This window comes from Castanea sativa, chromosome 3 (assembly GCF_040712315.1).
Source record: "Castanea sativa cultivar Marrone di Chiusa Pesio chromosome 3, ASM4071231v1".
NCBI classification, from domain to species: domain Eukaryota; kingdom Viridiplantae; phylum Streptophyta; class Magnoliopsida; order Fagales; family Fagaceae; genus Castanea; species Castanea sativa.
In genome coordinates this window covers 46346432-46361447 of record NC_134015.1, presented here as the reverse complement: position 1 = coordinate 46361447, position 15016 = coordinate 46346432, and the positions used below count along the sequence as shown (strand labels likewise).

The 15016-nt window shown below is 34.2% G+C and overlaps 2 protein-coding genes across 2 annotated transcripts; both read left to right on the top strand.

Annotated features, from left to right (window-relative positions):
- Window positions 1–12594: 12594 nt before the first annotated feature.
- Window positions 12595–13368, top strand: LOC142629043 (uncharacterized). The gene has a single exon (XM_075803040.1). It carries the CDS (start codon window positions 12595–12597, stop codon window positions 13366–13368), a length of 774 nt encoding a protein of 257 aa, XP_075659155.1.
- Window positions 13369–14363: 995 nt separating this feature from the next.
- On the top strand, window positions 14364–14789 carry LOC142629042 (putative mitochondrial protein AtMg00860). Its single transcript, XM_075803039.1, has one exon. The coding sequence runs from the start codon at window positions 14364–14366 to the stop codon at window positions 14787–14789; it is 426 nt and encodes a 141-aa protein (XP_075659154.1).
- Window positions 14790–15016: the final 227 nt, after the last annotated feature.

Sequence of the window (15016 nt, the reverse complement as noted above, 5' to 3'; positions counted from 1 at the left end):
TTTTAATTTGAATTCTGGTCTACCATCTAGCTCACAAACACTTGTACTTATATGGAGTGACTATTAGGGGTGGCAAAATTGGACATGACCCACAAATTCGACACGACATGACACGAAATTAACAGGTTATGGGTTGAGGTTTAATGAGTTTGTGTCATAAATACGACTAACCTGTTTAATAAATGGGTTGGGTTGGGTTACTGTTCAACCTATGGAACCCATTTCATCGGTTTAATTAAATGACATTTTACTAATATACCCTTCAAACCCTAAGTATATAAACTTATTAGTTGTTGTGGTTTACTTTCTTTGACATAATATGATTGATTATTTGTGATATTGAATGATTATTTGTGTTGTTACTACTCATTAGTTCTGAATTTTATATTAACAATATTTTATTTGTTTGTTTTTTCATAATTTTTTTCCTTCATTTTGATAAAATCTAATAAGCAGGTTGACATGATTGATTCATTTAATAAATGGATCGTGTTAGGGTTAAGGAATCTTGACCCGTTTAATAAATATGTTAGGTTAGTGTTGATCTATATAGTCGGATACTCATGAGTTAACATGACATGAACCCGACATACGAACACAAATTGCCACTCCTAGTGACTATCACACCAATAATGCACGGTGTTTTAAAAAAAAAAAAAAATACAAGTTTTATTATATTGAACTTATAAATTATTGTGTCGCCAATTATAAAGAGGCATAGTTGAAACCTACCAAATATATATATATTAGAGAGTTATCATCCCATTTGACGTCTCAGACAAATAGTTGCTCATATCATCCGACTCTATTCATTAATTACCATGTAAATTTTATCCAGTAAAACTATAATATCTTTTACTTCTTTTTTTTCTTTTTTTATTGAGTTTGGACAAAAAGTTTATCCCGAAGCTGATAAGGACAAAGGATAGGGCATAGAGTCGGATGATATGAGCAACTATTTGTCTGAGACGTCATATGTATGGATATCTGCTCTAGTTAAGAAATAAGACTCGTAAGGTTAATTACTATTTTTCTTATTTATTGTCCTGTGATTGTGGGTTTCATCCGTTCATGACTTCATGTGCACAAGCATATCAACGTCTAGAAATTTATTTCTTGACTCCCACGAATTGATGTCATTTTTTGGGGGAGATGATGGTGATGATTGATGAATGATGACCGAGACAGAATTTATGTGCAAATTTGGAATTTTGATTAGTTTATTTTCACCCTTATGTGTATATATATGTTTTTAATAAAAATGGCCTTTTAAAGTTTTTTTCTTTTATTTTTATGTCACTTTTTAATTGGAAGGAATAATTTTTTTATTTTATTTTAATAGTGAACGACCTGTGTATGCACCTCCCTCACTTTTGTATCATGGGTTATGAATTTTTTAAATAAAATTTTCCTTGATACACGTAGTTTGGTCTTGTTTCTTCTGATATAATAATAAAGGGAAATGCTTTCTTACAAATAATTAGTAATGGTATTGGGTGAACACGTGATATATATGTGGCTATAAGATTTTTCTTGATTTAAAAAATATGGACATATAGTAGGATGATATGTGAGAGACAGAAACAGGAGAGCTTTGCAAGTAGTACGTATAACTGAAGGTGCCATTTGCCCTCTTGTATGTTGGCATGCTGACAGCGATGTCTCTAGGATTTCTTTTTAGGGTGCTTATTAAAAATTATAAATTTAATAAAAAATTTTAAAAAAGTAACTAAAATATATCGAGTTGTCAATAAAAAGAAAATCACATAAATACATAACATTTTACTATTTATTTCTACAAGTTTTTTTATTTTGACATCATTATGAGTTTTCATTATTATCTATTGTCAACGTAGATAGCTATAATCATTTTATTTTGTAAAGTTTGTATAATATTTTGTATTTTTATGCAATTGGCATTATCTTTGTCATTATTTCTATAAAAATATTTTAAACTAAATGATAAAACTCAACTCATGTGCATTGTATTAATTATTGACCCAAAGAGTTGTTGGGTCTCAAATAATATTATCACTAATACTATCAATCCCAAATAGCAATCATACACACAAGACTTAAATATTTATGTGGAAAACCCTTTCTCCTTGAAGGGAAAAAAACCACGGGAGAAACTCCAAATAAATATCATTATTATCAAATCAATTATTATATTTATTGTGCATGTCTCTCACAGTTAAAGAAAAATCTCTCTTATTTTTCTTTGCACTCACATACACTTTTTGTGTCTTCTCAAAGCAAACCATTTTCTCTCTCCTCCTTGGCTATCTCCTCGAAGGAGGCAACACTTTGCTCTCTCTTCCTTGGTTATCTTTTCAAAGGTGGCAACCCTTTGCTCTCTCCTCTCTAGTTTCTTTTCTTATTCTTTCTCTTTTCCACATAGCTCTCCTTGGCTATCTTCTTGAAGACAGTAATACCTTGCTCTCTCCTCCTTGGTTACTCTCAAGCAAAAATCTATTTTTTTCTCTTTTGATTTCATACTCTATTTTCATTCCTTCTTCCCAAAGGGAGGACCCTTGGGCTAAAACCATCAAATCCTTTATATCTTTATCTATTTATAAGACTCTTTTTATATTCCCTCTTGAATTAGGAATACATTATTTCTTTAACAATGAATAGACTTTGCTTCCACACCAAGGAATAGTATTTCCTTTCACATCAAGGAATAGACTTTCCTTCTACACTAAAGAATAGTCTTTCCTTCCACACAAAGGAAACCCAAATTAATTTTTCTTCTTCAAAAGGAAACTTAATTGACTTTCCAAGTCACAATTGGAATTTCAGTCAATTTCCCAACAAGAGCCACACCGCTCCATACATATATAAATAATACACTATGTGTCTACTTAACCAATCAAATGCTTTAAAAATCACTAATTTTACTATTTTTTTAATCACTAACTTTATAACAAAATTAATATTATTATAATATGATAAAAATATACAAACATGTAACAAACCCTCTATATTTCATAATTATTAAATTATATAAAATTTTATTATATTTATACTATACACACATGCACACATTCACATAAATAACATTATAACAAAAATAAATAAATAAACAATACACACAATCAGTATTAGACACATACTTATAACTCACAAACACTCACTATTTACTCTTAAAGTCAGAGATACCAATAGTCAGATAGAGAAAGAGATTCATGAGAGAGAGATATGTGATTTATGTTATTAATTAATTAATTTGGGGATGGACTGATTTGTGTTGTTTAGTTTTAGGCTGAACTGATCCATGTCAAAATGTGCAAGAAGAAGAAAAAAAAGTAATTGCTTGAAGTTCTGACATTGGAGGGGAGATTTAAAACTAACATTTATGTCTCTATACACTTGGAAATATATGTAGATTTATATACATTATAATCAAACATGAACATTGACTCTAATAATACCAGTTTATTTCTATAGTTTTGAAACCCGGACCGTTCAAAAAACCAAAAAATGGAGAGGTTCAAGGTTTTAGAGGTCGGACCAACAAGATTTGTAGTCCTTTTAATGTAACCCTTTATCAATGTGAAGGAGACTTGATAACCACTTGTTAAGGGAATTGTAAGAGACTAAGAGGTATTACAGTATTACTCAAATAATGCCTCTGGCGGCAAAAAAGAGAAGGCTACATGCATATGGCTACTGTACCATGCAATAGCAAATCAAACGTTGAGATTGAAATTTTTAAAAGTCACTTTTAATCTTAGCACTTGAATAAAAAAAAAATTAACTTCCAACTTTTTACCATTTTATCTTTATGCTTTATTTATTTTTTTTTAAAACTATTTTCTCATACTCAATGGTTAATAATTGCTTAGGTGATGATATTACACCGGATCAGTATTGGCTCCAAGATTATTTTTTAGAGGGGTCAACAGTTTTGGAACTAGAAACTTGTTGTGGGAGTAAAAAATAAATTGATTATGTTTTTTTTTTTTCCAGTATATACAACTCTCATATATACAATAATCTAAAATAGTAATCTAAATATTATATACAATATAGTCTAAAAAAATTATTAATAGTTTAAATATTGGCAAGACAAATACCATTGAATGCATAAATAAATATAATTAACCAACTAATCATATATTTTTGTCAAAATTAATAATAATTTATTATATTTAATATCAATTATATAAAAATATATGATAAAAAAGAATAGTAAAACACCTAGAAGTAGAATTGGGAGTAAACATGAAACTAAGAAAAAATAATAATTGATATAAGTTTTTGCTTTTGAAGTGTATTTATTTTTTTTAAGAGAGAATGTTTATTTATTTATTTATTTTTAATGAATGAGCAATTTTAAGAATAGTGCTACTACAACACTTTTATACCAAAATCTAGGCGGTAAGTTATTAAAAGAATGTAAAAAAATGATGCAAAATGTGGATCTAGATAAAAACCAGTTACAACTTACCACTTAACATTTATTGTAAAAAATATTGTGAAAATAACACTAAGATAATCATATTCAAGCTCATTTCAGTAAGGTTTTTAAAAAAAATTTAAAATCAGAGTGTTCAAATTTTTATTTTTGGAGGTAAAAAAAAAATATAAAAAAAGAAATATATATATATATATATATATATATATATAAAATTGGCCAGTTCAGGGGTTCATTTGAGCCCCCTGGGTTGGCTATAGCGTCGCCCCTGCACTAGATCCCAATCCCAAGTATACGACTCTTATTATAAAATATTAGATTAGATTATATTAGATATATAAAAAGTATTGGGTAAAAAATCGTGATAAAAGGGAAATGTATCAGTAAAATCGAATATGATTTTTTTTTTTTAATACTATAGCTAGCTAGACACTATATATTGGAAATATTTTTAGGCAGGGTTTCTTTTTTGGCCAGAGAAGGTGTGCAGTTCATTTCCGCTTTGTTAAACTAACAAATGGATTTGCCTTTTTAATATTGTTCCAATTGTGTATAATTTTTTTTTTTTTAATGAATAAGATTTATTTTATTAAGAACCTGAAATGTTTATAAAGACACCAAAAGTGATAAACTTTTAATTAATTCTAATATCAAAATTCTAGATATGTCATGTCCAGCAGTTCAATCAATCAAGAAGTTTGGCTTTGCTGGTATAGCTTTAAGACTTAGAGAAATTCCCCTTTTTAGAAATCTTGACTGAGGCCGCAAATCGTATATGCATCTATCACCGACTTTAGGAAGAAGAAAGATGAGAATTTGGGATTGATATGGTAGAATATCAGCAACTTATGACCTTCGCATTATGACATTACTTGGTTTCTGATGTAGTCTCGTAGGTGGGTTCAAATCTTTAGTTCTTTTTTTTTTTAGTTAAACTTACACGTGATTACTAAAACTGCATATAATAATTGGATTCTTAATTATTATTTGTCCATAAAAATTAAAGAAACTTTATCGGAAGTTAATTGAAACACGAAAGCAACAACGGTACAAAATTTTCCTTTAGCTGATTATGTATTGCACAAAAGTCAAAGCAAAAGAACCCAACCTGGCCGGTCATAGCCGAAACACGAAAGCAACAATGGCACCAAATTTTCCTTTAGCTGATTATGTATTGCACAAAAGTCAGAGCAAAAGAGCCCAACCTGGTCATAGCCATGTACCCTTCTCGTGGCCAAAATGACGTTGGCGGTGCAACCATGTGTGCATGTAGACCCCAGCACGTAATGAACTCAATATTGTAAAATGCTGGATAAGCAAAGCTTGCTTTTGCAAATTAACCCTACTACCCCACCTGCCACCACCAATCCCCATTAAAAGCCAGAAGAAACTTTCTTTTCAAGCCCAGCTTTAACTATTTGTCCCTATCTTTGTTTTTATTGTTAGTTGTTTTGTTAAATTATGTTATTTTTGCATAGTTAATTTGAACGAGTAATTGTAGTACGTACGTACCTTGTAGAGAAAGGGTTTGAATAATCCAAGTGGGTGATCTCAGCTCTGCTCTCTCTCTCCAAAAACTACAAAATTGCCAAACAAATCTACAGACTAAAAGATAATACAAAAATTAAGCTTTCCAGTGGCAGTGGTCCCTTAGTTACTCGTTTCAGTATATTTTCCATTAACATTAAATTGATATATATCTACATTCTTTGCTAGCAATTGGTCAATAATGCAGAGGCGTGGGGGGTGAAGATATGCGTTATCTTTTTCCATGATACTGAAAGCCAACAAGATTAACGTGGAAAGCAATCGCATAAGCATCCCACTCCAACCACATTTAGTACTATAAAGTTTCCTAATTTTAAAAAAAAATTTATTTTGATTGTTTTTCTTTTGTTTACTCTTTTGTTTAAATTAGCTTGTAATTTCATTGATTTATAATTTTAAAAATTAAAATTAATATTAGATGCAAAATTAAAATTTCTGTCTAAGTTGAATGCTTAAAGGTTATTTTTTATATTTTGTCAACTATTATAAAACGTTGTAAGAATATATTATTTGGTAGAATATGCATATTGTTTATATTTCTTTATTGTTTTGTCTTAGGTGGAAAACAAAAATATTTGTTACTTCTCATTTTTTTTAATTGTGATGCAATAAATTTATTTCATGTGTATATTTTCAAATTAGATATGAACAACCATTTTTATATAAGATTGTAGGTGCGTTGCCCTTGTTTCTTTGGATTAAGATACTAAGCAAAAAACGTGTTACAATTAATTTGTGATATGGGTTGATATTGATCCACAATGGGAAGTTTGGATAAAAACACATAAAAACACCAGAGTCTCTTCTAATAATTTCAGTGTCATTTATTACTTGCCCCCTTTGAGTCTTCTTTTTTTCCTTTTATATGAGTCATCTTCTTCTTCTTCATCTTTTGTCCTAGTCCACCTAGATTGCTACTTGGATTGCCTTTGGTCTTATTGGGCTCTTCTTTTTATGGCTTTTCATAATTAATAAAGACTTCTGAGATATTTTTCACGGTTCATATTGTTGGGAAATTTAGACCCCGGTTAATAGAATTAACAAGTTTTAAACCCAAGTTGTTAATTAGATTTATTATGAATAAAACTTGTTAAAACAAACAAACATTAATATCATGTCACAAATAATATGCAGTGGAAAAGTAAATAAAACAAAATATGATGACTCAGGAAAACCAATGAAACCAACCAGTTTCACAATAAAAAACTGGGGGAAAACTTTCCCGAAAAGCAATCCACTATAGTAAAAAGAAGTTTCAGATCTAGTACAAAACCTTTGTCCCTCGACTCTACAATCTCCGTAGATGAACTCACAGCAGAAACCTTCTACCGCTTCAGAACCTCTGAACTCTTCAATATATGAACGCCACCCTTTTGATGCATGGATTTTAGTACGTGACTCACTCCTTTGCACGAATCCCAATACGTGACTTACTCACCAACTTGAGAAAGAAGAATATTGGCTGCAAAGTTCTTCATTTTATTAACAATGAAGATATAGAAGCACTTGGTTACAAAATCCTAATTAAGGCGTAAAGAAGCAGTAGCTTCTTTCAGAGAGAATAAGGCTCCGATCACCTTTTTCATATGTTCTCCTTGTATTCTCTTATGTGGCGGCCTCTAAAATAAGCCTTATATATGTCTAGAGTTGTGAAAAAAGAAACTCTACACAAATACAAAAGCATGGGCCGAAAATCAGATCTGAAAATTCTAATTTCCATAATCTCGATAGATACCTCGATAGATAGTAGGTGTTGAGCTTCATTAAACCTCGATAGATAGCTATCTGTCGAGCAACTGTCGAGCAGTTGTCCACAGGTGTCGAGCTATCTGTCCAGCTTTAGTGAACACCTCTTCTTCACTTGTTTCTTGATCCAATCTTCATGGCTTTAATACTAGACTTAAACAACATGTTCTTTGAGGTATAAAATACATCCTAGATCTACCCAATTACAAGTAAAGTGCTTTTTGTCAAAGGATTAGCCAACTACATAAAATATGTCCTTAACACATATGTTCACCTGGACAACTCCTGGTCTTATCTGACTCTTCTTTTACAGGTTTTTCATCATGAACGGAAGCTTCTGGGGTTCCTCCTACTGTTCAGGCTTGTCCTTCTGCATTGAATGCAGTGATGTTAGACAAGCAACTTATCTCGATGCAAAAGCGGTTATGGAATCACTAAGAACCTTTAGAAGACTACCTTGGAGAAGTTTGGTCTTTTTGCAACTTCTCAATAGCTCAAGTAGACCTTGAAGGTGACCTTTGCATGCTGCCTAGGTGGATGTTGGGCCTAATCAAGGATACGAGGTTTTGCGTTGATTAAGAAGTGGTTTGGCCATCATGGGATTTATCCCCATTGCTTGGGCTGATATTCTAGTTGGGCCTAGTGTTTATATTTATTATAATTAGGCCCAAAATTCGTTTTGCATTTGTCCCACTACAATTATAGTATACTTTTCCAATAAAATTTAAATGTGAACTAATAATAAGTTTCTATAAGAAAATCATGATTAGTTTTAAATGAACTTAAAATAGTTTTAAGTAGGTTAGAACTTAGAAGTATTAATCAAAGTTTTACATAAGAGTATTTCAATAAATTTTTTAATTGAGCCCTTTCATGTTTATTAAGTTTAAATTCATGAATTTATATATAATAATAATAATAATAATAATAATAATAATAATAATAATAATAATAATAATAATAATAATAATAATAATAATAATAATAATAATAGGTAAAGCAAAGAGAAAATCCAATTAAATTTCAAATTGAAATTCAATTTGAGTCTAATTTTGCGTCACATGTCTCATCTAATCTAAATTTTAGAATTTTGTGCAAGTGAGTTAATTTAGTGTAAAAATTGAATTTCAATTAGAGTTTAATTTTGCACCACGTGTCTCATCTAATCTAAATTTTTATATATTTGTGCCAAATTAGTTAATTTAGTGTAGAAAACGAGGAGTCCAATATAATATACCATAAAAAATATAATCATATAACTAAAAAAAATCAAATTTATAAGTCATATATATATATAATAAGAACACGAGGTTAGGTGACCCAAGCCCACCGAAAATAGTGAAATTGAAGTTCCTAAACCCAGCCCAAATCAATAGATATTTGTATAGAGAGCTGGATGAACAAGTTTGGGTTTCACTTGAGGACCTAGATAGGGAAAGAAAGATCAAAAGTCTAAGGTTTTAATATATGAATGGATCTTTACAAGTTTGCTCGAGGACAATGTTCTCGATTGTTACAAATACTGTTCACCCTCTCTCAGGTACTATTCTCTATGTGATCTCCCTTTTTCAATTCTTCTTGCTTCCCCTTTATCTAAGAGTCTCTTAATTTCCTTTATATACTTCATGGCATCTTGTATCGTAGCCATCCATCTTTAATTCTCCTAAATCTCCTTAGGACACTTGTCCTACTAGACTTCTGGTGAAGGTGGTGGAAGGAGTTGTTGAACTGTGGATCCACTATTCAGGTTATTTCCTCATTAATGCAACTGATAAAGCTGTTGCCAACCATTCAATGCGAAGGAACATGTGAGACTTTTACAAGAAACTTCCCACAAAGATCTCATTCATCCCCTGAGGCACTTATTTGCACCCATTATATCCCCCAAGGACGCTCCGTTACTTCCCACTCTATCCTCGGACTACCTCACTCCTCGGGTCTTGGATGCTCCTTCTAGAGGAACAATTGCAGGCTACAACGGTGCTTCCCATCTTCGGTCCTCGGGTCCCCCCGCCCCCCCCACACACACACACACACACACATATATATATATATATAACTTAGAGAAAGTTGAATTAGAATTTGAAATTATAATCCAATTTTGCATGTATCTAAATTTATGTGGGGATTACACCATAATTATCCACTTAAGCACGTGCCATGTATCAACTTAAGTTTTTTAATCTTTGTGTCAAGTGAGTTAATGAATGCAAAATACAAAGAATCTAATATTAATGAACTATAAAATTTAAAAAAAAAATTACATATACTCAATAAAAATCACCACATTTTTCTCAAAAAAAAAATAAAATAAAAATTACCACACGTTCTATCTTATTAAACATTAGAAAAAAAATGATCATAAGTAGTATTAAATTTAGGTAAGAATTTTAATACGTGACTAATTATATTTACTTTAAAAAAATAATTTGACTAATTATCTATATTTTATGATAAAAATTGTGTTTAATTTTAAATGTATCTATACGTATGCATGAATGCACGTGTTATATTTTTTTTTAAATAATAATTTGACTAATTATTTTTATTTTTATAATAAAAATTTTTGTTTAATTTTAAGTGCATCCATGCGTTTGCATGGAGTTACATGCTAGTTTACATATAAAGACAATTGACATAGATTAAAGATGTAATGACACTTAGCACAAAATTAAAAATTTTAAGATATTTAGTATCAAAGTCGTGGATGATTAAGATACTTGACATAAAAATTGGAATATAATTAGAATATAATTAGAATTCTTGATTCTTTTCAAAAAAGAAAAAAGAAAAATTCTTGATTGAGTTTTTACTTTAAATAATTTTTAGTTGGATAATGGGGATATTTGTGGAAGTATAGAAAAATTGACACTTAAGAGTTGTATTCCAACTATAATAATAATAATAATAATAATAATAATAATAATAATAATAATAATAGATTAAAAAAGAAGAAGAAGAAGCTATAACACACACACATAAAAAGGGAATAGATATAACAGGAAAAATCCTGTGAAAAAAATCCCAAAGAAAAAGTCTTATAATGGTCAGTGTGGGGGTAGAATGGTCGAAACACGCATTTGGGCATTGGGCCTGATTTGGTGATATGAGCTTGTCTGAGCAGAATTTTTAAAGCCCACAAGTCAGCTATTGTTAGAAAGTTTGATGATGTTTTCCGAGGAGAGGCATCTTCTCGGCTAAGTCAAGTGAAGATCGTATGACACGTAATGGTGTTAGGAGAGAGAATTATGGAAGGTTTGGTGGGTAAAGATATGTTTCACATAGTTATAGAGAGGAAGAACGTATGAAAAATATCAAGGGAAAATGCTGCTACCACTGCATTAAAGACCCTGCACTTACCTCTTTAGCCGCATTAATGGGAAAATCACCTCTGAACAGTAATGTTCAGCCTTCCAGCTATTGTTTGGAGACTTCCAAAGGGTGGTGGATGAGACAAATATTTCATGGGGTGATTTGTGCTACACGTGGAATATGAAGGGAAGAAGAAGAGTGATATAAACGAACAGAAAGGGCATTAGAGGGGGGATCGCAGAACAAAGGAAAGAAAAAGAGAGAAAGATAGCATTGTACATATCATCTTCAATTTCAATCTATTGTTTGAAGAAGGAAAGACAATATAAGTCATCTTCGGCTTACGTCTGAGGAGAGTTTCTGTCATTTTTATCCATTGATTGTGTAGAAAGTGGCGATCTAGCCCACCTATCTGTTGTCCAATATCCATAAAACCTAGGTTTCAAGTCCACGCTCTACATTTGATTGTATAAGACTTTTTCGGCCTAAACCCATCACGCAGTTGGGTCTGGGTACAAATTGTGCACTTACAATTGGCGCCGTTTGTGGGAAACCTTGTGTTAAATGAATTAGACCACTATGGCAGGCTCAGATCCACATCATGCAGAGTCTCTAGGGTCCTAGCACGAGGATCATTTCCAGCATCTTGAACATGAAAGGGATCGAGAGGGTAGTGTACATATGGTGCACACCAGAGGGAGTCATTCGCGTGGTGGAAGCAGAGTCCCTTATGAGGATGACGCGAAGGCCATGTAGAAGGAGATTGATCACCTTAAGAAGAAGTTACATCGTGCGAGACGGAGGCGGACACCATCTCTTTCTGATCCTTCTTCTGAGGGCTCCTAAGGCAGTAGTTACAGGCCAAGGTCCAGAACTTCTCCTAGTGAAACTTTCTCGTATGAGAAGGACGATCTTTATGGTCGTAGGGATAATAAGTCTTCCTTCAGGGGCTTAGGAAACGATGCTGTGAGCAGGGCGTTGCACCAGATTTCTAAGTCACCTTTCACATGCAGGATCGAGAAGGGAAAGCTTCCACGATGGTTTGCTTAGCCCACGTTCACCATTTATAATGGCAGAATAGACCCAGTGGAGCACGTGAGTCATTTCAATCAGAGAACGATGGTACACTCTAAGAATGAAACCTTAATGTGCAAAGTCTTCCCCTCAAGTTTGGGACCTGTTGTTATGAGATGGTTTAATGGCCTCAGGACGGGTTCTATTGATTCCTTCATGGAGCTCACCAGGGCATTTGGGTCTCAATTCATCACCTACAGTAGAGTCCCTCGGCCTTTAGACTTGCTATTGCCCATGGCTATGAGAGAGGGAGAAACCTTGAAAACATATTCTGATAGATACTGGGAGATGTTCAATGAAATTGATGGCGATTTTGATGAGGTGGTGATTAACACTTTCAAGGTGGCCTTCCAACTGACCACAACATAAGGAAATCTCTGACTAAAAAGCTTGTATGGAGTGTACGTCGGCTCATGGATCATATTGACGAGTACAAACGGGTCGAGGAAGATCAGCAGCAAGGTAAGGGAAAGGCCAAGGTTATCCCTCAGGAGATGAGGGATTTCAAGTTGGATAGATACAATAACAATAGACCGAGAATAGATTTCACTGGGCAATCTGGTTCAGCCACTCCTCAGGTAGTCAATACCGTATTCCGAGAACCAGTACATCAGTTGCTGGAGAAGATTCAGAAGGAACCATACTTCAAATGGCCTAACAAGATGGCTGGAGATCCTACGAAGCGCAACCAGAATCTTATGTACCACTATCATCAGGACGTAGGTCATACCACCGAGAATTGTCAGACATTATGGAGCAATTTGGAGCAGTTGGTTAGTGAAGGGAAGTTGAAGCAATTTTTGTACCATCCCAATGGACAAGGGAGCCATTCAGGTTCGATCAATCAAAGGAACAACTCATCCCAGCCTCCATTGGGAATGATTAATGTCATTTTCGCTGCTCATGGCAGGACTGGCCCCTGTCCTACTACGGTGATGTTTGTGTCACATATTCCCGCCGAGGAGTCTGGCTCGAGGCCGAAGAGGATTAAAGGGGGTACTCCACCTATTTTGGGCTTCTCGGATGAAGATAAGGTTAGGACCATTCAACCGCATGATGATACTCTGGTGGTTACATTGAGGATAGGGGGTTATGACGTGAAAAGAGTGATGGTTGATCAGGGTTGTGGTGCTGACATTATGTACCTTGACTTGTTTAAGGGGCTTAATTTAAAGCTAGAGGATCTTACTGCTTATGATTTGCCGTTAATAAGTTTTGAAGGGAAAACTATATACCAAAGGGACATATTCGCTTGCTTGTGCAGTTAGGTCCGGAAACAGTTGATGTGGATTTCATTGTGGTTGACGCTTATTCCCCATACACGGCCATCGTGGCAAGGCCTTGGCTGCATGCTCTGGGTGCTGTTTCCTCAACTCTACATATCAAAGTAAAGTTCCCATCGGGGGGATTGATTCAAGAAATTCTTGGGAGCCAATCAATGGCGAGGCAGTGTATATCAGCTGCAGTTTTACAGCAGGCTGAACCAGAGCCCTCGGTCTCGGTTGCAGAGGACTTATAGCAATTAATGTCTCTGGATGCGTCCAATGCGGTGACAGCAGATGAGGCAACATGTGAAGAATTGGAAAGTTTTCTTATTGGTGACGACCCTGAAAGGTTCTTTCAAGTCGGTGCTCGGCTACCACATCACGAAAAGATGGAATTTGTTATGTTTTTGAAGAACAATGTAGACGTATTTGCCTGGGATCCTTATGAGGCCACTGGGGTTGATCCAAGCTTCATTTGTCATCATTTGAATGTCAATCCTGTTATTGTTCCGGGGGGACAACCACCTCAGCGCTCTTTTAAAGAGCATGCCGAGACTGTCAAGGAAGAGGTGCTCAAGCTTAAAAGGGCCGAGGCAATTAAAGAAGTTTTTTATCCGGAATGGTTGGCACACACAGTGGTAGTGAAGAAGAAAAACGGGAAGTGGAGAGTGTGTATGGACTTCACTGACCTGAACAAGGCTTTTCCTAAGGATTCATTTCCAATTCCTCGCATAGATCAGTTGGTGGATGCTACGGTTGGACATCCTTGAATGAGTTTTTTGGATGCTTTCCAAGGCTATCACCAAATACCTTTGGCCTAGGGTGATCAGGAGAAGATAGCCTTCATTACTCCTACGAGAAATTATCATTATAAGGTAATGCCATTTGGTTTGACAAACGCAGGGGCTACCTATCAAAGGATGATGACCAGGATGTTCGAGTCGTAACTGGGAAAGACTATTGAAGTGTATGTGGATGATATGTTGGTGAAAAGCAAGATGGTGCCTATGCATGGGAAAGATTTGGATGACACCTTCCAAACGCTCAGGAAGTACAAATTGCGTCTTAACGCCGCTAAGTGCTCTTTTGGTGTACGCTTTGGTAAGTTCCTAGGCTACATGGTGACTCATAGAGAAATAGATGTAAATCCGGCGCAAGTCAGGGCAATCAACAGCTTGCAACCACCTCGGAATCCAAAGGAGGTTCAAAAGTTAACTGGAATGACTGCTACTTTCAACAGGTTTATCTCTTGGTCCGCTGACAGGTGTAGGCCTTTTTTCCAGTTGCTGAATAAGTGGAAGGGATTCGAATGGACCAAGGAGTGTGCTTTAGCTTTTCAACAACTTAAAGAGTACCTTTCTCAACCACCAATCATGTCTCGACCAGAGGTAGATGACAGAGGGTCGTATCCCAATATGAGATAGGCTGCCCTCAACTACAGGTCTTCGCTCACAAATACCTCGGATCGTAAAACACGATTGAGGTCTGCAACGCTGCAAAGGCTCAGATGGGGCCGTACGTGTTGTTTGTCTGCGAAAATGTCCGAGAAAATAAATGTGGTTAGATCAACAATAAATGCCAAATGAAGAAGGAATAACATATAATGTAGTTAGAAATGGTAAAGTTAGAAGAACCAAGTCCAAGGCCAGGG

Coding starts and splice junctions, on each gene's coding strand:
- LOC142629043 (XM_075803040.1), top strand. CDS start 12,595: ATGAGGGATTTCAAGTTGGATAGATACAATAACAATAGACCGAGAATA.
- LOC142629042 (XM_075803039.1), top strand. CDS start 14,364: ATGGTGCCTATGCATGGGAAAGATTTGGATGACACCTTCCAAACGCTC.